The sequence below is a fragment of the Budorcas taxicolor genome, chromosome 18, assembly GCF_023091745.1.
Source record: "Budorcas taxicolor isolate Tak-1 chromosome 18, Takin1.1, whole genome shotgun sequence".
Taxonomy (NCBI): domain Eukaryota; kingdom Metazoa; phylum Chordata; class Mammalia; order Artiodactyla; family Bovidae; genus Budorcas; species Budorcas taxicolor.
In genome coordinates, this window is record NC_068927.1 from 62,917,563 (window position 1) to 62,942,005 (window position 24,443).

Sequence of the window (24,443 nt, forward strand, 5' to 3'; positions counted from 1 at the left end):
TCCAGTAAGCACCCTCTAGTGCCCCAACCAATCACCTAACGTCAACCATCCAGCAGCAATTTTGCTTTGAAGCTGTAAAAATTGGCTCTTAGCCCATGGAAACTGTCGGCATCCCCTGGTCTGTCCAGATGCGGGCCCGTTGCACTCGCAGTGCCTGCTTTATCTCTGCCCTTTGTTTTCAATAAACTCACTCCTTTCTGAAATGCCCTGTGTCTGGAAATTCTTTTCCAACCCACACTCAGACTGCCTCAACACTTATGGCTGATTGACAATGTTGTACAGCTAAAGGAACACAGCACTGTAACCGTCTAGAAGGGTGGGATGGGGAGGGACATGGGAGGGAGGCTCAGAAGGGAGGGGACACGGGTGTACCTATGGCTGATTCTTGCTGATGTTTGACAGAAAACAACAAAATTCTGCAAAGCAATTATCCTTCAATTGAAAAATTTAAAAAATACTAAAAAACTCAAAAACAAAAAATATATACATTTCAAAAGAAAAAAAATTCCATTTTTACAAAAAATTGTAAAACAATTGCCCAGTGGATACAAATCTGCCAGCAAGTGCAGGGGACATGGGTTTGAACGCTGGCCCAGGAATATTCCACATGCTGCAGGACAACTTAGCCTGTGTGCCACCACTACTGAGCCTGTGTGCTGCAGCTACTGACACCTAGAGCCGTGCTGCACAAAAAAAGCCACTGCAATGAGAAGCCCATGTGCCACAACTAGAGGAAGCCTGCACACAGCCACAGACAGAAATTTAAAATTAAAAAAATCAGAGACAAAAATAACTCAATCAAAAATTGGGCCAAGACCTCATATCTCCAAAGAAGACATTTAGATGGGCAAGAGGCAAATGAAAGACACTCAGCATCACTAATTATTAAGAAATGGAAAACAAAACTACAATGAGATATCACCTCATTCTAGTCAGAATAACCATTATCAAAAGGCCCACTAATGATATAATAAAGGCTGAAGAGGCTATGGAGATCAGGGAACCTCCTACATGACTGAAGGAAATGGAAGCTGGTGCAGCGACTAGGGAGGACAGTGTGGAAGTTCCTTAACAAATGCAACCTCCTGACATGTAAGGAAATAAATTCCATGAAAAGCAGACAAAACAGATTAGTTGACAACTCTGCAAATTCTTGATAAATCATCTGCAATGCTGATATTCTCACTTTTGATCTATCATTCCCAAATTCTTTAAATAAATATGCACTAAAACACCTACACTTTTACATTCTATATTAGTTTTCTCACTGCTAATGTACATACCTTCAGATATTTATATATTGCATTCAATGTATGTCAAAGGCATGAGAAAACAGTTCCTTTAAGCCTAGACGAGATACATGTGCTGAGAATTTTACATGGGGTAAAATTTTATGAATCTTAGTTCAGAATTTTGCAATCATGTTTTAAAATTATCCTTCCTGTGACTTTGTTATATATATATTTGCTAAAATGATCCCATGGGAAGTCTTAGTTCAACAGAAGAAGAAAGGAAAATTGAAGCTGGTGAGTTTATGAGAGAATTCACAGCAATCCTTGAGGGGCCCTGTGGGAGGTCAAGGCTAGAACCAGGCCCAGATAGTTCCAGTATGTGGGGCTCAGGCTTATAAGTGAACCTGGGTCAAGTGCTCTGGGCTCCACAGACTGAGTGTGAATCGCTCACTTCAGACCAAGATGAGCAGGATTCTGGTGAGCTCTGTGAGGGTGTCATTGAAGGGGGACCTGTGAAGTAGAACCTGGATTGAGCAAGACTGCTGATCACAGTCTTAACACTTCATTCATTACAATCAATTGAAACACTAGAAACCATTCACTTTTATTAATAATCATGTATTAATTTCACACAAGGTTGAAATTAAACATTTTACAATCCACAGTATGATCCATGATTAAATCAGATTAAAATTACAGAGAAAGATACTCATTTTTCTGATAAAAGGATGTGAGGATCATTGTTTTTATGACTTACAAAACAAAGCCTAGGAAACACTTAGTAAACAAGAAATACACTAATTACATGCCTTTTCTGGAAAGGGTTTCTAATACATTTCCAGCTTATCACAGAAGCTGTCTTTATTTCAACATTGTCAAGTAATATACTTCACTTATGCTGATATTATAAAGATACATCAATACTGTAGTGAATTGTGATTGTTTCTTACAATTCAAGTGCTATAAGTATTGAAAATTTAGAATCAACTTTTGGAGAAGCTCCCTGGTGGTCCAGTGGCTAAGACTCCACATTCCCAATGCAGGGGGTCTGGGTTCAATCCCTGGTCAGGGAACTAGGTTCCACATGCTGCAACTAAGATCTGATGCAGCCAAATAAATGACTATTAAACAAAAAACAATAGAACCAACTTCTTTCTTACTTTAATACATGGAAAGATTTCATGATCACTTATATTATGGCATCCTCCCAGGATATTTCATATAAATAAGAAACCAACTTCTTTCTTACTTTAATACTTGGAAAAATTTCACGATCACTTATATTATGGCATCCTCCCAGGATATTTCATATGAATAACAAACACCTCCAGTTAGATGTTCATTTTACATTTTACATTACGGTATTGATGCAAGTTAAAGAGGAGAGTGAAAAAGTTGAGTTAAAGTTCAACATTCAGAAAACTAATATCAGGGCATCCGGTTCGATCATTTCATGGGAAGTACATGGGGAAACAGTGGAAATAGTGTCAGACTTTATTTTTTTGGGCTCCCAAATCACAGCAGATGGTGACTGTAGCCATGAAATTAAGACACTTACTCTTTGGAAGGAAAGTTATGATCAACCTAGATAGTATATTAAAAAGCAGAGACATTACTTTGCCAAAAAAGGTCCATCTAGTCAAGGCTATGGTGTTTCCAGTGGTCATGTATGGATGTGAGAGTTGGACGGTGAAGAAAGCTGAGTGCCGAAGAATTGATGCTTTTGAACTGTGGTGTTGGAGAAGACTCTTGAGAGTCCCTTGGCGTGCAAGGAGATCCAACCAGTCCCTCCTAAAGGAGATCAGTCCTGGGTGTTCATTGGAAGGACTGATACTAATGCTGAAACTCCAATACTTTGGCCACCTCATGCGAAGAGTTGACTCACTGGAAAAGACCCTGATGCTGGAAGGGACTGGGGGCAGGAGGAGAAGGGGACAACATAGGATGGTATGGTTGGATGGCACCACAGACTTGATGGACATGAGTTTGGGTAAACTCCTGGTGTTGGTGAAGGACAAGGAAGCCTGGCCTGGTGCAGTTCATGGGGTCGCAAAGAGTTGGACACGACTGAGCGACTGAACTGAACTGAACTGATCCTTCATCTTTTAATGGAGAATAGATAGAAATGGTTGCAACACTACATAAAAAGACTAATCTTTGAAGCATAAACCGCACACTAGAAACAAAGCATAGTATGGATTATTTGACCATTGAATTACATTCATTTTGCTTTTCAGCACATCTCAAATCAAGTCATTGTAAACAAAGATACATTGCTATTAAGTAGCCTTCTAACTGTCAACCCTCCTCTCACGATCCTGGCTAATATATCCATTTTCTGTTTTTTAACTATGGATTGTTCTCTACAGTAATTATCCTTCTAGAGAAAATTTAGAAAAGAGGGTTGATAAAATACTTTCTAGTATGAAATCTCTGTAATTTATTTCAATTTGATTTTTGATAAAATACTTTTCTACATATTTGTTACAACATTCCCATACATTTCTTGTATAAACTCGTGTTTTCTGATGTATGTTTAGGGCAAACATCTTCCATCACTTGTTCCATCACTCTCCAGCGAGTGTTCTGAGATGTTTAGTGAGATGACCACTATGATTAAAGGCTTTGCCACATTCTGCACATTTATAAGGTTTCTCTGCAGTATGAACTCGCAAATGTGTAGTAAGAATTGAGTTCCAATTAAAGGCTTTGCCACATTCGATGCATTTATACCGTCTCTCCCCAGTGGATTCGCTGATGTTTATTAAGACAAGCACTGTTAATAAAGGCCTTGCCAACACTCCGTACATTTATAACGTCTGTCCTCCATGTGAATTCAGTGATATTGAGTAAGATTTGAACTTGAAATAAAGGTTTTGCCACATTCTTTACATTTGTATGGTTTCTCCCCAGTATGGATTTGATAATGTGCAGTTAAAGTTGAACTGCAAATAAAGGTTTGACCACATTCTGTACAATGATAAGGTGTCTCGCCAGTATGAATTCGCTGATGTCGAGTAAGATGTGAACAACGGATAAAGGCTTTGTCGCATTCTTTGTATTTATAAGGCTTCTCTCCAGTATGCGTTCGCTGATGTTGAGTAAGAGTTGAATTCTGATTACAGGCTTTGCCACATTCTGTACATTTATAAGGTCTCTCCCCAGTATGAATTTGCTGATGTTGGGAAAGATGTGAGTAACAGATAGAGGCTTTGCCACATTCTGTACATTTATCAGGTTTCTCTGCAGTATGCATTTGCTGATTTTCAGAAAGTGTTGAGTTGTGATTAAAGGCTTTGCCACATTCTATACATTTATAAGGTTTCTCTCCAGTATGAATTCGCTGATGTTGAGTAAGATGTGAGCAACGGATAAATGCTTTGCTACATTTTGTACACTTGAAAGGTTTCCTTCTTGTATGAATTTTCCTATGTCTACTTAGATCGGATGAGTTATTAAATACTTTCCCGCATATCTTACACTTGTTTTCTTTCTGTGACTTTTAGAATAGTCTGCTGTTGAACAAGTTCTGAAGAGTGATTAGAAATTTTACCATATTCACTACAATTATAAGTCTTCTCTCCACTATGAGTACACTTATATACAGAAAGACCTGACATGTGATAGAAGATATTTCTAGATTAATTACTTTTTGAATCCCTGTGTGAAGATTCAGGTCCCGATGTTTCATAAGGTTTCAGTGTCCTTCAACCTTATACCCAGTTTTATTGCCTGAATACCCTCTCACTCCATCATAAATACTCTTGCAATGATTGGGGTTGGAGCTCTTACCTAAGGGTTGACTCATTTTATTACACATCGAAAGTTCTTCCATATTAACCATACCATGGGATGTATTGAACAATGACGGTTGGATTATATCTCCTCCATTATTATCAACGTTACACATTTTGGCATGGGGAGAAAATAGCTGTTGGTGGAAGAATAATGACCCCCTGCTCACAGATCCCTCAAATTGATTATATTGTGAGTTTTCCCCCTCATTTTTAAATTTCTGGTGTTCAGACATGCTTGAATGATTGTTTAATCTAAGGCTATATTGAGTATTGTTTGAATGAGTATTTGTAGGAGAGACTAGATTACCTTCTGGGCTTTCCACGTTTCCTTTCAGAGAACAGGTATGTTTCAAGAAAGGATAGAGATCTTTTCTTAAAAACTTACAGTTCTCATCAGATGTTGAAGACTGAAGTTAGTGTTCTCCCCAATTTGACTTGTATTGCTCATTTCTTTTTGCAGTAATGTTTGTCTTATGTATAACTCTCTCAGTCTCTTTATGTCCATATAAACATCCTCTCTGTCTTTCATATGCCCTTGTATGTTCCCAGTCATTCATTTAATGCAAATTTCTGAGGTGAAATACTTCATATTTTCCTAGGTTTGCTTTTGGGAATAGATCTTCTAATCCTGGATTCTTTGGCATCATATCCTGGGTATCTTGAGGAGACAAAGCTGAAAGATACCAAATAACCAGTTATTTTAGCTACTATTCTCAGTGAATATCCTTAAAGATTTAGAGAAAAGTGATGAATCCTTTGCTTGTTTAAAAATAAAATAGAGACAGAAAGATCAAGATGCCAGAGGATCAGGCAGAGACAGTTCATCTCTCTCCACAAACACAACAAGAATATATCAGAAAGGGAAGAAATTTCAGAGCCCCCAGTGAACACAAGCTGTGGACAATGAAAAGGTCAGGAAAGATTCCTGCTTTGACAGGTAGGACAGGAGAAAAATGAAGGAAAAGGAACAAGAAAGGAGGTGGAGTCGCACCTGCAACCCTGGGGGGATCTGAAGACAGGACAGGTCTCCACATCTGGGGAAGCCCCTCACTGGTGGAGGGAGTCCAGTTGAGACAGAAGGGGAGCCTCATTCTCTGTGGGAAGAGAACACAGCAACAGTCTGTGGCAGCAGGACAGTGTGAGACCTGCACACAGGGTACTGACTCCTGCCCTGCCCACCCAGCCTGAGAGGGTGTCCACCACTGCAGACAAGGGCTGGGTGCTGGAATGTGAGGTCTGGAGAGCAGACCCAGGCAGAGGACTGCTGTGGGTCCTCTGTGAGGAGCCATTCTGCAGGAAAGGCAGGGAGGGAAGAGCTCTATTAATGGGGATGTTGCGGCGGAAGCCTGAACCACCATACAGCATAGCGCCATTGCTCTCTGATGACCAGAGAAGAACCCCACCACAGTCCCTCTCGCCCTGTGCTGGCCCCTGCCTCGCCAGCGTCGAGGAAGGACTCCCACTCAGGTGGGCTCTACTGATCCCCAGCCATGGCCTCCCTTAATGCACTTCCTCCACCGTCAGCAGACTGCTGTGTTCTGGGGAAGCCTCTGGAGCAGACACCTGTGGGTTGGCCACATGCGCGGATGGAGCTGAAAGCACAGCTAGTCCCAGGGTCAAGGAAGAAAAGCTGAAACCTCTCCTCACAGCTGCACAAACAATGCTTTTACACCCACAACTGGCTTTGTAACCTCAGCCCCTGAAGAGCATCTGAATGGAAAAGCAGGAACCGCACCCACCCCCCCACCCCCACCCAACCACCATGTCACAGCAGGTGTAGCTTTAGCAGCTCTAGACTTTGTGGGCTCGTACATGAGGGGACGGGGCCAGGCTGGAATCTGAGCTGCTTCCACAGCACCACAGTGGATCCAGCTCCATGATGAATGCAATCCTGCGCCCTGATTTCAGTGGGTCTATGCTGGTGACCTGGTGAAAACAACATCTGAGAGACACCGGGGCCATGTGCCGGGTTAAGGTGGGGCCAGGATCAGTGCTGACCAGCGTCACGTGAGAGCTCGCACAAGGCATGAGCCGTGACACACAGAACACTCCCCGAGGTGAACATCCCCAGAGGAGCAATACTCAGTGGCTTCTCTCCCAGTGGGTGTGTTTCAATCCCATCTGCCTCCACCACAGATCAGAAATAAAGTGAAGAAACAGATCTGGGGGCTCTATTCCACCAACCAGGGAGCAGACTCCACCCCTGACAGGACAGTGACAACCAGAGAGCAGTGGGAAACTCCCCTCAATATCCAGGGCAGGCTCGGGTCACAATAACAGCAATCACACCCCCTATCAAGGGGATAAGGACACAAGCCTGCGCACCAACCTCACACTCCAGGGGACACACACCAGAAGGAAAAAACTAGGATTCTGCAGCTTTCATAACACAGAACACAAACACAGAAAATTGCACAAAATCATCCTACAGAGAAATATGCTGCAGAGAAAGGAACAAGATAAAAGCCTATAGGAACCAATAAATGAAGAGGAGATATTAGTCAGTATAATAATTAATTTTCCCCTTCAGTTCCGTTTAGTCGCCCAGTCATGTCCAACTCTTTGTGACCCCGTGGACTGCAGCATGCCAGGCTTCCCTGTCCATCACCAACTTCTGGAGCTTGATCAAACTCATGTTCATTGAGTCAGTGATGACATCCAACCATCTCATCCTCTGTCATCCCCTTCTCCTCCTGCCTTCAGTCTCTCCCAGCATTAAGGATTTTTCCAATGAGTCGCTCTTTGCATCAGGTGGCCAAACTATTGGAGCTTAGCTTCAGCATCAATCCTTCCAATAAATATTCAGGACTGATGTCCTTTTGCATTGACTGGTTGCATCTCCTTGCTGTCCAAGGGACTCTCAAGAGTCTTCTCCAACAACACAATTTACAAGCATCAGTTCTTTGGTGGTCAGCTTTCTTTATGGTCCAACTCTTACATCCATACATGACTACTGAAAAATACATAGCTTAACTATATTGACCTTTGTCAGTAATGTCTCTGCTTTTTAATATACTGTCTAGGTTTGGCAAAGTTGTTCTTCCAAGGAGCTAGTATCTTTTAATTTCATGACTGCATTCACCACTTTCAGTGATTCTGGAGCCCAGGAAGAGGAACTCTCTCACTGGTTCCATTGTTTTGCCATCTGTTTGCCATGAAATGATGGGATCAGAGGCCATGATCTTACTTTTTTGAATGGTGAGTTTTAAGCCAGCTTTTTCACTCTCGTCTTTCACCTTCATTAACAGGCTCTTTAGTTCCTCTTCACTTTCTGCCATAATTGTGGTGTCATCTGCATATCTAAGCTTATTGATATTTCTCCTGGCAATCTTGATTCCAGCTTGTGCTGGCAACAAACATTTTGACAAATAGTAGGTGCCTAATATTTCTTTAATCCACTTCTTCCCACCTCTGTTCTTATTTGAGCATATTCTATTGGATATTTGAATGTAAAATCATAAATGATATTGACATACAATGAATCAAAAAGTGAGGACAATATAATGTCTGGGGAAGCTGATAACAAGCAAGATAACCTTAATAATACAGCAGTACTTAAGAAATGGGACTTTGAAAATATGGTGAGAACCTAGGGAAGTCTACCAATGCTGTGTGGAGTCCTAACTGCAAGGAAATCTCAAAGAGAGTCTATATATATATACATACAACTGATTCTCTTTGATGTACAGCAGGACAACATTGTAAAACAGTTATATTCCAAGAAGAACTTTTAAACAAGATGTCTTCGTATAATCTAAAAATCTTAAGAGTGAGAAACAACAATTAAAAATATGGTGGAGAATCTTCTAGAATCTCATGAGTATTTATTTAAAAACTCTTTGAGTTAACTGAATATATTAAAGTATTTTAGCATTGAAGAATTAGAGCAAATGCACTTAAGATATTTAACATGAGTTCATATAAAGAAAAGTGAAACTTGGAAGTAACCCTGAGATTTGCATTCTCTTATTTTAGGGAAAGAAAGTGAAAGTGTTAGTCCCTCAGTCACATCCAACTGTTTGTGACCTCATGGACTGCAGACTTCCAGACTCCTCTCTCCATGGAATTTTCCAAGGAAGAATACTGGAGTGGGTTGCCATTCCCTTCTCCAGGGGATCTTCCCGGTGCAGGGATTAAAGCCAAGTCTCCTGCAATGCAGGCATTAAAGCCAAGTCTCCTGCAATGCAGGCATTAAAGCCAAGTCTCCTGCAATGCAGGCAGGCTCTTTATATCTGAGCCACCAGAGAAGCCCATTTTAGAGAGGTTTTGCTTTATACAGCAAAGACATACTTAAGTCTAAAATTTGTCAAGTCATATCTGTAGCTTCCAGTGTTTTAGGAATTATAAATTAGAAAAACAAAAGTCTGTCCCCAGTACTCCTAGAACCTTTGCAGTTTGTCTATAACCAGACACTTCTGTCTAGAGGTGGAAACAAAGTTTAATAGGATCATCAGAGTACTCAGAAATGTGCACGGTTTTATTAAGGTCCCAGAGAAATGAAACAGCAACCAATTCATGCAAGTTGTCACAATCCAAGAAGGGATTTTAGTTCTCACTGTGAATGAGAAAGGTAATCAACAGAGAAAAATTCATGATGGTTTAACAGACAAAATGGGGCAGGTGACAGCTGTCTATGACAGCAACAGAAGTAAATCCAGACTTCCCCAAAATGATTTCCAATGAAGCAGATCTTCCCAAACCACATGACAAAGAATGCCTTCCTCAGTGATACTTGGACCTCTCATCTGAGTCATCGGCTCCATCCATTCACACATACCTGGGTATACGGCCACTGTCTTCATTCTCCTTCTATTCCTGGGCTCCTTCATTTTCTCCAGAAAAGTCACAAGGTCCAGCTTACAGGCCACAAGACCTGTTCATCAGAGAAGGGAATATTTGTTTTGCCAGAGATTCATCACTTTCCAATCTAGTATTCAGCTGTCCCTGAAACACAAAGTACATAGGCCATGTGACTGTGAGAAGACTTCCTAATGTGCCCAAAGACGACAACAGCAAGCTCACACAGAACTGGTTTTGATACAGGAGAGGGTCTGGTGTTACGCTATACTATGACTTTTACACAGTAATATTTCCACCATATTTCTAACCCAAGAAGAAATGACCTATGGCCCACAAATCATTTCAGAAACTATTCTGATCTGGAAGAGAAGTGATAAAATAATCAGATCAACATTGGCATATATATTTTTGAGTGTTGTATTTGTATAACACAGGATGAATTGCCTATCAAGGAAACAGGTAATATTTTTACAAAGCATACTGTGATCCAAGAGTTCTTGAGTGGGACAAATGTGCCATTTATTTTAACAGCCTTATTTTTTTTTCTTAGTATTTTAAACAAACTTCTTTTAATTAGTAATCTCGAAATTCTGCTTCATGAATGACCATTTTGAACAGAAAGGAAGTAGAATACTAAGGTAAACATTCATACTTACTTTTGAACATCAGTTTGGTTCAGTTCAGGCGCTCAGTCATGTCCAACTCTTTGAGACCTCATGAATCGCAGCACACCAGGCCTCCCTGTCCATCACCAACTCCCGGAGTTCACTCAGACTCACGTCCATCGAGTCAGTGATGCCATCCAGCCATCTCATCCTCGGTCGTCCCCTTCTCCTCCTGCCCACAATCCCTCCCAGCATCAGAGTCTTTTCCAATGAGTCAACTCTTCACATGAGGTGGCCAAAGTACTGGAGTTTCAACTTTAGCATCATTCTTTCCAAAGAAATCCCAGGGCTGATCTCCTTCAGAATGGACTGGTTGGATCTCCTTGAAGTCCAAGGGACTCTCAAGTCTTCTCCAACACCACAGGTCAAAAGCATCAATTCTTCGACGCTCTGCCTTCATCACAGTCCAAGTCTCACATCCATACATGACCAAAGGAAAAACCATAGCCTTGACTAGACAGACCTTAGTTGGCAAAGTAATGTCTCTGCTTTTGAATATGCTATCTAGGTTGGTCATAACTTTTCTTCCAAGGAGTAAGCTCTTTTAATTTCATGGCTGCAGTGATTTTGGAGCCCAAAAAATAAAGTCTGACACTGTTGCCACTGTTTCCCCATCTATTTCCCTTGAAGTGATGGGACTGGATGCTATGATCTTCGTTTTCTGAATGTTGAGCTTTAAGCCAACTTTTTCACTCTCCTCTTTCACTTTCATCAAGAGGGTTTTTAGTTCCTCTTCACTTTCTGCCATAAGGGTGGTGTCATCTGCATATCTGAGGTTATTGATATTTGAACATCAAGTGTTTTAAAATTTTACAGATCTAATAGGATAACATCCTCAGCAGGAACAATGATTTTAACTCTTAAGGATATACTATATATCTTTCTGAGAGTTTTTACAGTCTTGGATGTGCAACAGAAATAATTTAAAATCAATAGTGTTGTTGCCCCACCTTTTTGCAAATATTTAGCAAACATTCCTAAGTAGCTTAAATTTACTTCACTTTATGTACTCTAGACTCTAACTAATAAAACACAGACAAATACACAGGGACAACTCTAATGAAAGTTCATAGAAGTTTCTCTAATTGTGAAGAATACAAAAAGCAAGCAAAATAATCGATCAAATCATATGAACATTTTCATGCATGTATATTAAAATGGAATTGTATATTCATTTCATAAAATGAAACAGTCTAAGGCCATTGAATATATAAGTACAATTTTCAAAGGTTAGAATAAATAAAATATTCATGAAATGATGATGTCTTTAATATATACCCTAGGTGTTGCTTGCACACACACATGCACATAAACACACATAAGACAAAACCAATCTTCTGTGAATAAAAAACATCTTTTGGAAGAAACGTTTTTAATCTACCTTTTTTAAAAACTCATGTGTATTTTAGCATATATGGTAAAACAGCTATTTCTAATTGTGCATGAATGTGTTCTGAGTCACATCAATCATGTCCAACTCTTTGTGGCCCCCATGGGCTGTAGCCCTCCAGGTTCCTCAATCCATGGGATTTCCCAGGCAAGAACACTGAAGTGGGTTGCCATTTATGTCTCCAGGGGACCATTCCCACCCAGGGATCAAACCTAGGTCTCTTGCATTGGCAGGCAGATTCTTTACCGCTGAGCCAACTGGGTACACTGAAACCAATTTTTCCTCTTTAGTAACAGTAATTGAAAACACAATATGAGAAACAGTCTATATTTTGTTAGTAAATATACCATGACACATATTAACAACACATTTCCAGACCAATGTGAAGAAACTGTAAAACTTTACTGAAGCACATAAAGTCTGAAAATCACAAGTTTTACTTGGAAGATGTAGTGATATAAAGACTTCACTGACTGCGAATTCGTAACAGTTCAAACTCCAAACAAACATGGAAATTTCAAATGTAAGTCTCAGCTGTATCTAGGAGAGCTAACACAATTTTGAATAATAATAATAGTAATAATAATAATAATAATAATAAAGCCTAAATAGAGGGAACCTGCCAAATTACAGATGAAGCTATCACTGAATAGACTAGTTGAAATTTCAAACTAAATGAAGCACAATAGCTACAAGGTAGCCAAAGAAGCTCACCTAAAAAGAGACTTGGACATTATTTTGAACAATAAAAGAGTAGGATGAAACGCAACATAATATTTTGTAATCATGCAACAGGTGAGGTATTCCAAAGCAATATCAAAAATCAGAGGGGAAAAAGTATCACAGGGCATAAAGGAAAGATTTAGATTTCAACATTGTGTAATAAAGAATTTAGGGACTTGCCTGATGGTCCAGTGGGTAGAAATCTGCTTGTCAGTGCAGGGGACACAAGTTCCATCCCTGGTCAGGGAAGATCCCACAAACCTCGGAGCAACTAAGCTAGTGTGCCACAACTGCTGAAGCCCACCTGCTCCAGAGCCTGCCAGTTATTAATACAACAACTGAACCCGTGCCTTAGGGACAGAGCTCCATAAGAAGATAGTAGCTCCTCCTAATCACCACAGAGAAAACCCAAGTGCATCAGCAAAATCCTAGCATAGCCAAAACTAAATAAATATTAAAACTGAAAAAGAAAAATAGAATTTAGCAGGCTTTGGTCCACAGGTTCTGGGAGTTTGCTTTTACTCTTGGAATTTAAGTGTTTTCATTCTCGGAATTTCCTTAGTGACTGCAGTGGCTTTATTACTCTCCGTGGGTCCTGAAATTTTATGCTAACAAGATGACTTATGTGGGCCCCTAGTTTAATAAGGGAATGACTCAGGTTGGGAGGCTGGTCATTTCACAAAGACCAAGGAAGTCACTAGAGGTATGGGGATTTGAGCCACGTGGGCTAATTAGCCCAACCTCTAAGGAGGGAAGAATGCTGGAGATGTTAGCAACCAAGCTTATGTAGCTAAATGCCAATAAAAACTCGGGACTTAAAAGCTTGAGTGAGCTTCTTTGGCTGGCAATACTCTGTTTTCTGTCACACTGAAATGCCAGGAGGGCAATGGGTCCCTTTGGATGATGACTATGTGTAAGTTCAAACAAACCCGTTCAGATGTTAAGGAGCTTATCAAGTCCAAAAAAAGAGCATTTCAGGAAAGAGAGACAGAACAAACAAACAAAAGGACTATGCCTCTTACCTCTGCTGCTGCTGCTAAGTCACTTCAGTCATATCCGACTCTGTGTGACCCCAGAGACGGCAGCTCACCAGGCTCCCCTGTCCCTGGGTTTCTCCAGGCAAGAACACTGGAGTAGGTTGCCATTTCCTTTTCCAATGCATAAAAGTAAAAAGTGAAAGTGAAGTCGCTCAGTCATGTCCGACTCTTAGCGACCCATGGACTGCAGCCTACCAGGCTCCTCCGTCCATGGGATTTTCCAGGCAAGAGTACTGGAGTGGGGTGCCATTGCCTCTGACTCCTTGCTTTCCTCATCCTCCGGGCTTCCTTCTGAGGTGAGATCATTCTGGGGAAGTGACCCCTGACTGTTAAAAATAGGCAGTTCAATACTTAGAAAAACACACCGAGGTCACTGTAACACAGCCACACACAGAGGAAGGATCTCAGCAGGTACAAAATACAATCCTCTACGGCCACTGACACAGCAGGGGTTCTGGAACACAGAATCAAACGAGGTGGTTTTAGTTTTATTCTTTTCTTCTGAACTCGCGGCCCTTCCTTGAAACCACACGTTCTAGGCTGACCCTCCCCTTCAAACCTTAGGCGAGACCCTGACCAAACTCCATACAGAATAGAGCTTCCCTCACCTCTTCGTGGATCAGGGACCTAGGGGTTGGGCAGTGCAGGACTTTAAGCCCTTTGTGTGAGTGAGTGAAGATGGGTGTCTCCTCAGTGATGAAAAGTAGAACGTAATCACTTCAGCAGCAGCAGCAACAACAATTAACAGAAATTGCTTCTGGCAGGAGTAATGGCATGTCATTTCTGTGGTTATGTTATAAACAACAATGTGGGTTCCGGTCTCCCTCTTTCTTTCTGGACTCGCTTCCTAAGAGAAAAGCCAACTGTCCTGTTGTAAGCAGGTCTCTGGTTACAATTTCCTCCCAAAGGTTCATCTGAGTGATTCAGTTCAGTTCAGTCACTCAGTCGTGTCCAACTCTTTGGGACCCCATTGAGTCAGTGATGCCACCTAACCATCTCATCCTCTATTGCCCCCTTCTGCTCCTGTTTTCAACCTTTCCCAGTATCAGGGTCTATTCTAATGTCACTTATTCGCATCAGGTGGCCAAAGTATTGGAGTTTCACCTTCAGCAACAGTCCTTCCAATGAATATTCAGGACTGATTCCTTTAGGATGGACTGGTTGGATCTCCTTGCTCTCCACGGCACTCAGAGTCTTCACCACCACAGTTAAAAAGCATCAATTCTTCAGTGCTCAGCTTTCTTTATAGCCCAACTGTCCCATCCATACATGACTACTGCAAAAACCATACCTTTGATTGCACGGACATTTGTTGGAAAAATAATATCTGCGCTTTTTAATATGCTGTCTAGGTTGGTCATAACTTTTCTTTCAAGGAATACACGTCTTTAAATTACATGGCTGCAGTCACCATCTCCAGTGATTTTGGAACCCGAAAAAATAAAGTCTGTCACTGTTTCCATTGTTTCCCATCTATTTCTGATGTAGTATTGAGACCAGATGCCATGATCTTAGTTTTCTGAAAGTTGAGTTTTAAGCGAACTTTTTCCATTCTCCTCTTTCAGTTTCCTCAAAAGGCTCTTTAACTCTTTTCTCCTTTCTGCCCTAAGGGTCGTGTCATCTGCATTTCTGAAATTATTGGTATTTCTACCAGCAATCTTGATTCCAGCTTGTGCTTCATGCAGTCCAGCATTTCTCATGATGTACTCTGCATATGAGTTAAATAAACAGGGTGACCCATGCTTAGGGTGGGTCAAGAGCAGTGCCAATAATAGGATCACACAAGAGCTTGCTGGAGCATGAAAGGTGACACACAGAGCACGCCCCTTGGAGAATATTTTGCGAGGAGAAATATTCAGTGTCTTCTCTCCCAGTGGGTGGGCCCCAATCCCACCAGCCTCGCACCACAGATCAGCAACACAGCTAAGAAACAGATCTGGGGCTCTATTCCACCAACCAGGGAGCAGGCATCAACACAGAGAGGGCAGGGAAACCCACAGAGCAATGGGGAAGTTCCCCTCCATATCCAGGACAGGATCTGGTCATAGCAGAGCAATCAAAGCCCAGATCAAGGGGATAAGAGCACAAACCTCTGGACCAACCTCACCCACCAAGTTGCAGACACCAGGAAGAAGACTAACTAGGTTCCTGTAGCCGTCAAAATGGAGATCACAGGCAGAAAACTGGACAAAATGAGAATGAGAAAGAAATAGGCTATAGAGAGCAAAGCAACATCAAACCCTACAAGAACCATTAAATGAAGAGAAGATAGGCAATCTAATGATTACTTCTTGCTTTCAGTCGTCTTAAGTGGAGACAAGAGACATTTTCACAAATCCTAGGCTCCTGACAATTCTTTAATCCACTTCTTTTCAAACATGTTTCTGAGAATGTTCTATTAGATGTTTCAATCTAAAAATCATAAATGATAGTGACAGGAAACTAATCAGAAACTGAGGACACATAAGACAGTGTCTGAGGAAGTGGATTACAAATAAAATAAACTTAATAAAGTGCTCATTCTTAAGAAATTAAATAAGAAGAGAGCCTTTTAAAAATATGGTTGAAACACAGGGAAGTGTACTCATAGCTCTGTGGAGACCAAAGTGGTTCAGAAATCAATAGAATGGGGAAGACTGGAGATCTCTTCAAGAAAATGGATATACCAAGGCAACTTTTCATACAAAGATGGGCACAATAAAGGTCAGAAATGGTATGGACCTAACAGAAGTGGAAAATATTAAGAAAAAGGGAGAAGAATACAAGGGGAGGTATACAAAAAGATCATAATGACCAATATAACCAGGATGGTGTGATGACTCACCTAGAGACAGACATCCTGGAGTCTGAAGCCAAGTGGGCCATGGGAAGGAACACTATGAATAAAGCTAGTGGAGGTGATAGAATTCCAGTTGAGCTGTTTCAAGTCCTAAAAGATGATGTTGCTCAAGTGCTGCACACAGTATGCCAGCTAATTTGGAAAACTCAGCAGTGGCCACAGGACTGGAAAAGGTCAGTTTTCATTCCAATCCCAAAGAAAGGCAATGCCAAAGAATGATGAAACTACCGCACGATTGCACTCATTTCACATGCTACCAAAGTAAGGTTCAAAATTCTCCAAGTGTGGCGTCAACAGTATGTGAACCGAGAACTTCCAGATGTTCAAGCTGGATTTAGAAAAGGCAGAGGAACCAGAGATTAAATTGCCAACATCCGTTCAATCATAGAAAAAGCAAGAGAGTTCCAGAAAACCATCTACTTATTCTTTATTGACTACACGACAGTCTTTGACGGTGTGGATCAAAACAAAGTGTGGAAAATTCTTAACAAGATGGGAATGAATACCAGACCACCTTACCTGCCTCCTGAGAAATATGTAGGCAAGTCAAGTAGAGACAGTACTGGAGATGGAACAATGGACTAGTTCCAAACTGGGAAAGGAATATGTCAAGACTGCCTATTTTCAATCTGCTCATTTAACTGATACGCAGAGTACATCATGCAGGAGCTCTTGGCTCAGTCCCTGGGTTGGGAAGATCCCCTAGAGAAGGGAATGGCTACCCAGTCCAGTATTCTAAGAAGTCCATGGATTGTATTGTCCATAGGGTCACAAAGAGTTGGTCAGAACTGAGTGACTTTCACTTTTCATCATGTGAAATGTCGGGCTTGAAGAAGCACAAACTGGAATCAAGACGGGAGAAATATCAATAACCTCAGATATACAGAAGACATGACCCTAATCGCAGAAAGCAAAGAGGAACTGAAGAATCTCTTGATGAAATTGAAAGAGAGGAGTGAAAAAGTTGGCTTCAAACTCAGCGTTTAGAAAATGAAGATCATGGCATCTGGTCCCATCACTTCCTGGCAAATAGATGGGAAAACAATCAAAACAGTGACAGACTTTATTCTCTTGGGCCTCAAAATCACTGCAGATGTTGACTTCAACCATGAAAGTAGAAAACGCATGCTCCTTGGAAGGAAAGCTATGAGCAATGTAGACAGCATGACAAAAAATAGAGACATTCCTTTGCAGACAAATGTCTGTGCACTCAAAGATATGGTTTTTCCAGTAGTCATGCATGGATGCGAGAGTTGAACCATAAAGAAGGCTGAGCGTCAAAGAACTGATGCTTTTGAACTGTGGTGTTGGAGGACTCTTGAGAATCTCTTAGACTGCAAGGAGATCACACCACTCCATTCTAAAGGAAATCAATCCTGAATATTCGTTGGAAGGACTGATGCTAAAGCTGAAGCTTTGACCATCTGATGTGAAGAACTGATGCATTGGAAAGCATCCTGATGCTGGGTAAGACTGAGGGCAGGAGGAGAAGGGGACGACAGAGGATGAGATGGTTGGATGGCATCACTGACTCAATGAACATGAGTTTGAGGAGGGTCTGGGAGTTGGTGATAGACACGGAAGCCTGGCATGCTGTAGTGCATGGGGTCCGAAAGAGTTGGACATGACTGAGCGATGGAACTGAACTGATTGATAGGTATAATTGATTCTCTTTGCTATACAGTAGTACAAAATTGTAAAACAGATATATTACAATTAGAACTTTTAAAACTAATTTCTTTATATAATCTAGACATTTTAATAACTTGAATCAAGTATTAATAATATGGTGCAAAATGTGCTAAGCATTTATGCCAGTTCATTTTAAAATTCTATGAGGTAATTGAATATGGTACACATTTTTGGATTTTAGAATTGGGGCAAATACACTTAAGATATTTAATATGAGATCATATAAGGAAAAGAGAAACTTTGTAGTCAACCTGAGATGTGCATTCTTTCATTCTCGGGAGGTTTTGCTTTCTGTAGTGAAAAAAGGTTTTGAGTTTGAAATTTCTTTAGAAGGTCCACTAGCTCCCAGTGGATAGGAAGTTATAAATCAGAAAACACAAACCTGTCCCCAGTATTCCTAGAAATTTAGCAGTTTGTCTACCACTTCACTCACACATTTTTGGCTAGAAGTACAAAGAAACTTTAAAAGGACTGTCATACAGTTGCTCAAAATGGGCAGTTTTCCTAGGACCCCCAAGAAATGGAAGAGCCACCAACGAATGCAGTTTCAAGAGGAGACGTTTAGTTCACACTGTGATGAAGGAAAGTATTCACTGGAGATGAATTAATGAATGATTTAAGAGACAGAATAGGGCAGGTGATACATTTCTATGACAGCAGTGGACACAAACCCAGGTTTTCCAAAATCATTTCCACTGAAGATGATCTTCCAAAACCACCTGACGAAGGATGACTTCCTCCCTGCTCCTTGGACCTCTCATCTGAGTCATCATCTCCATCCATTCATACATACCTGGGAATATGGCTGTTGTCTCCATTCTCCTTATACTCCTGGGATCGTTCAATTGCTCCAGAAAGGTGATCAGGTCCAGCTTAGAGCCCACAAGACTTGTTCATCAGAGAAAGGGATATTTGTGTTGTCAGAGACTCATCAGTGTCCAATCCAATATGTGTTCAGTTGAGACGAGAACGCAAGGGACACTGTTAATACAGCCTGGAAAATGATTTTCCCAAATCCTTTATTCAAATCACCTATATAACACCAACAAATTCATAACATCAGATCCTGAGATACTGGTCAAGTACCACAAAGGCAAGGTAAGCGTGTAACTGTGAAATTAAGAAAAGGCGTGACTATTTAATACTACAGAGCTTATACAATTACCACTAACCTAGAATGCAGTAATAGGTTACAGTGAAGGGTGTCAGATTCATGATCTCCAAACAAGATGATTTAACTTTGGGACCAGGGACCAGGCACCAGGGTTGATCACTCAAGAGCATTTGAGTTTTATTAAAGTGAAAAAGGGACAGAGAAGTTTCTGACATAGACATCAGAAGGGGATGGAGTGTGCCCCCCTTGCTAGTCTAAGCAAGGGAGCTATATACTTTTTTAATCAGTAATTGCAAGAAATCAAAATAATGTCTCAAGTTTGTAAAAATTTTACCAGAGCCACTCATACAATTTACATTTGAGGATAACAGGATTAGAACTTAACAATAGAAAGATCCTACCAGACCCAGACCCCTTTATTGACTATGTCAAAGCCTTTGACCGTGTGGATCACAACAAATTGTGGAAAGTTCTTCAGGAGATGGGAACACCAGACCATCTGACCTGCCTTCTGAGATATCTGTATGCAGGTCGAGAAGCAACAGTTAGAACTGGACATGGGACAACAGACTGGTTCCAAATTGGGAAAGGAATACTCAAGGCTGTATATTTTCACTCTGGTTACTTAACTTATATGCACATTACATCATGAAAAATGTTGCGCTGGATGAAGCACAAGCTGGAATCAAGATTGCCAGGAGAAATATCCATAACCTCAGATATGCAGATGACTTATGGCAGAAAGGGAAGAAGAACTAAAGACCCTCTCGATGAAACTGAAAGAGGAAACCACTACAATATTGTAAAGTAATTATCCTCCAATTAAAATAAATAAAATTTAAAAACTACTATGTATAAGACAGATACGTAACAAGGATATATTGTATAGCATAGGGAATTATACCCATTATCTTGTGATAACTTTTAATGGAGTATAATCTGTAAAAATACTGAATCACTATGGTATATACCTGAAAGTAATGTAATATTGTACATCAACTATACTTCAATTAAGAAAAGAATTCAGGACAAAATAAATATAAGAGATGTTCTTTTTTTTTTTTTTGGAAGAAGAGCTCAACTCAATGTAAATAAAGGTTCTTCTTTCTAAAAAAAAAAAAAGAAGAAACTGAAAGAGGAGAGTGAAAAAGTTGGCTTAAAACCCAACATTCAGAAAATGAAGATCATGGCATCTGGTCCCATTACTTCTTGGTAAATAGATAGGGAAACAATCTAAGCAGTGATAGACTTCTTTTTTTTTGGTGGGGCAGGGCTCCAAAATACTGCAGATGGTGACTGCAGCCACGAAATTAAAAGACGGTTGCTCCTTGGAAGAAAAGTTATGACCAACCTAGACAGCATATTAAAAAGCAGAGACATTACTATGCCAACAAAGGTCCATCTAGTCAAAGATATGGTTTTTCCAGTAATCATGTGTAGATGCAAGAGTTGGATTGCAAAGAAAGCTGAACACCTAAGAATTGATAGTTTTGAACTGTGGTGTTGGAGAAGACTTTTGGAAGTCCCTTGGACTTGAAGGAAATCCAATCAGTCCATCTTAAAGGAAATAAGTTCTTAATATTCATTGGAAGGACTGATGCTGAAACTAAAACTCCAATACTTTGGCCAGCTGATGTGAAGAGCTGACTCATTTGAAAAGACCCTGATGCTGGGAAAGATTGAAGGCGAGAGGAGAAGGGGATGACAGAGGATGAGATGTTTGGATGACATTACCGACTCAATGAACATGAGTTTGAGTAAACTCTGGGAATTGGTGATGGACAAGGAGGCCTGCTGTGCTGCGGTCCATGACATTGCAAATAGTCAGACAGGACTGTGTGACTGAACTGAACTGAACCAGACCCACTCCCATAATATAAATTCTAAGATATCAGGATTAGTCAGAAGGTTTTCAGGAAGGAGAAAGCGTCCTCAAGCAGGATACATTGTCGGTATAGAATCCCTAGTACAGAGTTTAAACTAAGTTTTTTAAATTTAATCATCAGTTCTGGACTTAAAGAAAAAGTTATGTATCTAAGACACATAAAGACACCTAAAAAAGTCATTTTATGTGTCTAAGATCAAGGAATTAGGGGAAAAAAAGGTATTTGTCCTTTCCTCCTCCTTGAGAATTCCAGGCCCCTATCTCCTCTTCGAGAGTCCCAGGCACCCCCCACTCCTCAGGCACCTTGGACTTCTTATCAACCTGACTAGGAATTGACTCTCACAGAAAGAGGCAGAGTACATCAAGGAAGAAAAAGCTTACCAGCATAATGAATTATCCTGAAGCCTTTCTTTCTAAAGTCATACATACCCACTTCCCCTAGTTAAAGGAGAGATTTCAAACTATTTTGGGAATCAGAAAATTTCAGAAACATTCTAGAAATGATGGAACTAAAACCCAGTGGATAGATAAGGGCTTCTGGAAGGAAGCTGTCCTCACACAAGCCAGCCAGGTTCCTATAGTTCTGTAACATCGTGTCCCTGTACAATACCCGTTGAAAATTTTCTGAAAAACTCTGAACCACTGAGTTGAGTCACTGGCTTCCCATCTGGCTCATTGGTAAAGAATCTGCCTGCCAATGCTGGAGATGCAGCTTTAGTCTTAGGGTGGAGAGAATCCCCGGGATGAGAAATGGCAACCCACTGCAGAATTCTTGCCTGGAAAATCCCGTGGACAGAAGAGAGTTGGTTCTATGTATAGTGGCACTTTTGCACTCTGTTTTGAATATCTAAATTGCATCCAGGTGCTAAGTCATCACTACATTTCCCAACGTCCCTAAAATCCCAACAGCAAACCATGTTCTAGTGGGAGTGAGGATATAAGTGACTCCCCATGCTGATCTCTCACAAAAAGAAATTTTTTTCCAATTGGTTTCAGTTGTTTATTAACTGACCAGATTACAAAAATAACCCTGGTAGATACCTTAGTTCATCCTTCTAATAAGCCTTTTGATCTGGTCTTCCCTGTTGCCAGCATCTCCACCTTGTACAAAATGGGCGGTCTTTTTGTTCATTCCACCTCGTGGAGAAGACAATTTAAAGGGCCACAGAAAGTTGTTTGCTTCTTTGAAACATTTTCCAACGGTATATATCTCATGAATCAGATCCTCCATGCAGATGATTCCATATTTCCCAAGAGATCGAGCAATCAATGCGTTGTCTGTCAGGGCAATTCGCTTTTTGTTGATTTTGCCATAACCACGCTTGTAGATCAATTCATTTACAGACTTCAGATTTGGGTACCTCCATGCAATAGGGCTCCACAATTCTCAGCATGTTAACTGATGCCTAGTTGAGCTTCACAGAGATGCCACTGAAGATCTGCCGGAGGCGAAGGAGTTATAGCACCTTTCGAACCTTTGGGCTCACACCGTTGATACCTCTGATATTGATGACTGCCGGGAGCCAGCGTGAGGAACTCCGCCCATGACAAAGGTCATGAGGAAGGAGGCTTTAGCATACGCAAAGGCAGGATGGAGCCTCAGGAAACCCCCTGTTCCCGAGCATCTACCCCCAAAACCAGAGTCTACCCACTTTCCTGTTTCATGCTCTCACCTACACCTCTGACTTTATGGGGGGCTGTTCCCCACCAGTTCTCTCTGAGAAGGAGTAAACTTGCAGCTCCAGTCAATAAAAATTCCTGGGCGTGACAAGGGTGTCTCAGGTCAAACCTCTCTGCTGGAAGACTAGTTTGTGTGACAGGATTATCCACACTCCTGCCACTATGCACATGATTGTTTACTACCTCTCAAACATAAACATCACAGAGAGTTTGGAGTATTTTGAAAATCTTAATTAGCATAGGGCTTTTCTCATTGTTGAGTCAATGATCATGCCAGGCCTCCATATCCTTAGGCACCTGGGAATATATTAATGTATTTGGAATATAGAAAAGGAAATATAGTAGTTTTTGATGTTAGCAATACTAGACTTTTTGAGTTAATGAATTTTCTCTTTTGTTATAGATCACTGTACTTTGTTATAAATCACTGTGTCCTTGCTATGTAAAAATGTAACTTTATCACTATCTTAAGACTAAATAGATTTTAAGGGGAACATTGGTGAAGGGTTTTCATTTGTTGGGCTGATGTTTGCTGCTAAATCTCCATATTCCCTGCCCTTATAATGAATATAACTAGCATATAGGAGAAATAAGTATTAACCTTTAAGATTAATCATGTTAAACCTTAGGCTAAGTGAATTCCTTTCTTAATTGTAACCCACTACACCCTCACCCTATAGGAATGCAACTTTATCTGGTACCTTCAGAGGGTGGTGCCTGGTTTAAGAAAAATCACCCCTGGAAAATAAGTTTTTGGTTGACTGACTGTTATCAGAAAGAAAGAATCATAAAATGTCAGCAGGCCTCATGGCCAGAAAATGATGTAAAACCCCTAAGACCTTTTTTGTATATATTTATATGAAGCACCTGATTTTGATAAAGGTCAGGACTGCTGACCCCAGTGTGACTTTAAAATTTCCATTTGTCTCTATGTGTAACAAAGGGTATATAAGCAAACCTAAAAAATAAAGAAATCGGATCAGTTTCTGGAAAGACTGATTCCCCCGTGTCGTTCTTTCTTTCCCCTTCTGGCTGAATTCCCATCTGGAGCGTGGATGCTATCCCACGAACACCAAGTTACTCAGCCTCTTTTTCTCCACTAATTTTCCTACTACACTATTTCTTTCTAATCTCCCTCTATATCTTTAATTAAGCAATTAATTTCTAGGACACTGACTCTGTCCCCGCTTCAAATTACTCTGCATCCACCGGGGCTGGACCCTGGCAGATGACAAACGGTAATTTGGGTTCCGCGGGTACATAGAAGTTGCTGGCTTTTCGTGCCATCCTAGCCATTCAAATTTTAATTCTGTACATCTGCCTGTATTCCTTGTGGTGATGCTTAGCCTTTTCATAGATAAGCTTCCTCCTTGCCTTTCAAAGCATCTTTTGGGCAAACTTCTTTCTCAGATGCTTGATTTTACGCACTGCGAAATTCTTTCTCTTTTTCTTAAGGGTTTCTGGCACAGCAGGAAGCTTCTTTTTCTTCTGCACTCTCCATGGTTCCAGCCAGGAAAGACAAAAATAATATTTTCAACAGTTGCAAGTCGCTGATCCATGTTGAGAATTCATCATGCTCCATAGAAAGC

At 40.7% G+C, this 24,443-nt stretch overlaps 1 protein-coding gene and 1 pseudogene across 1 annotated transcript in view; both read right to left on the reverse strand.

Moving 5' to 3' along the window:
* LOC128064064 (uncharacterized) overlaps window positions 1-24,443 on the reverse strand; it is a 425,534-nt gene that overhangs the window by 351,676 nt on the left and 49,415 nt on the right. Inside the window, 4 exon segments of the mRNA XM_052656874.1 lie at window positions 3,844-3,977; window positions 3,979-4,028; window positions 4,030-4,713; window positions 12,285-12,288. Coding sequence (XP_052512834.1) covers window positions 3,844-3,977; window positions 3,979-4,028; window positions 4,030-4,713; window positions 12,285-12,288 — 872 coding nt within the window.
* Window positions 22,217-24,342, reverse strand: LOC128062984 (60S ribosomal protein L7-like; annotated as a pseudogene).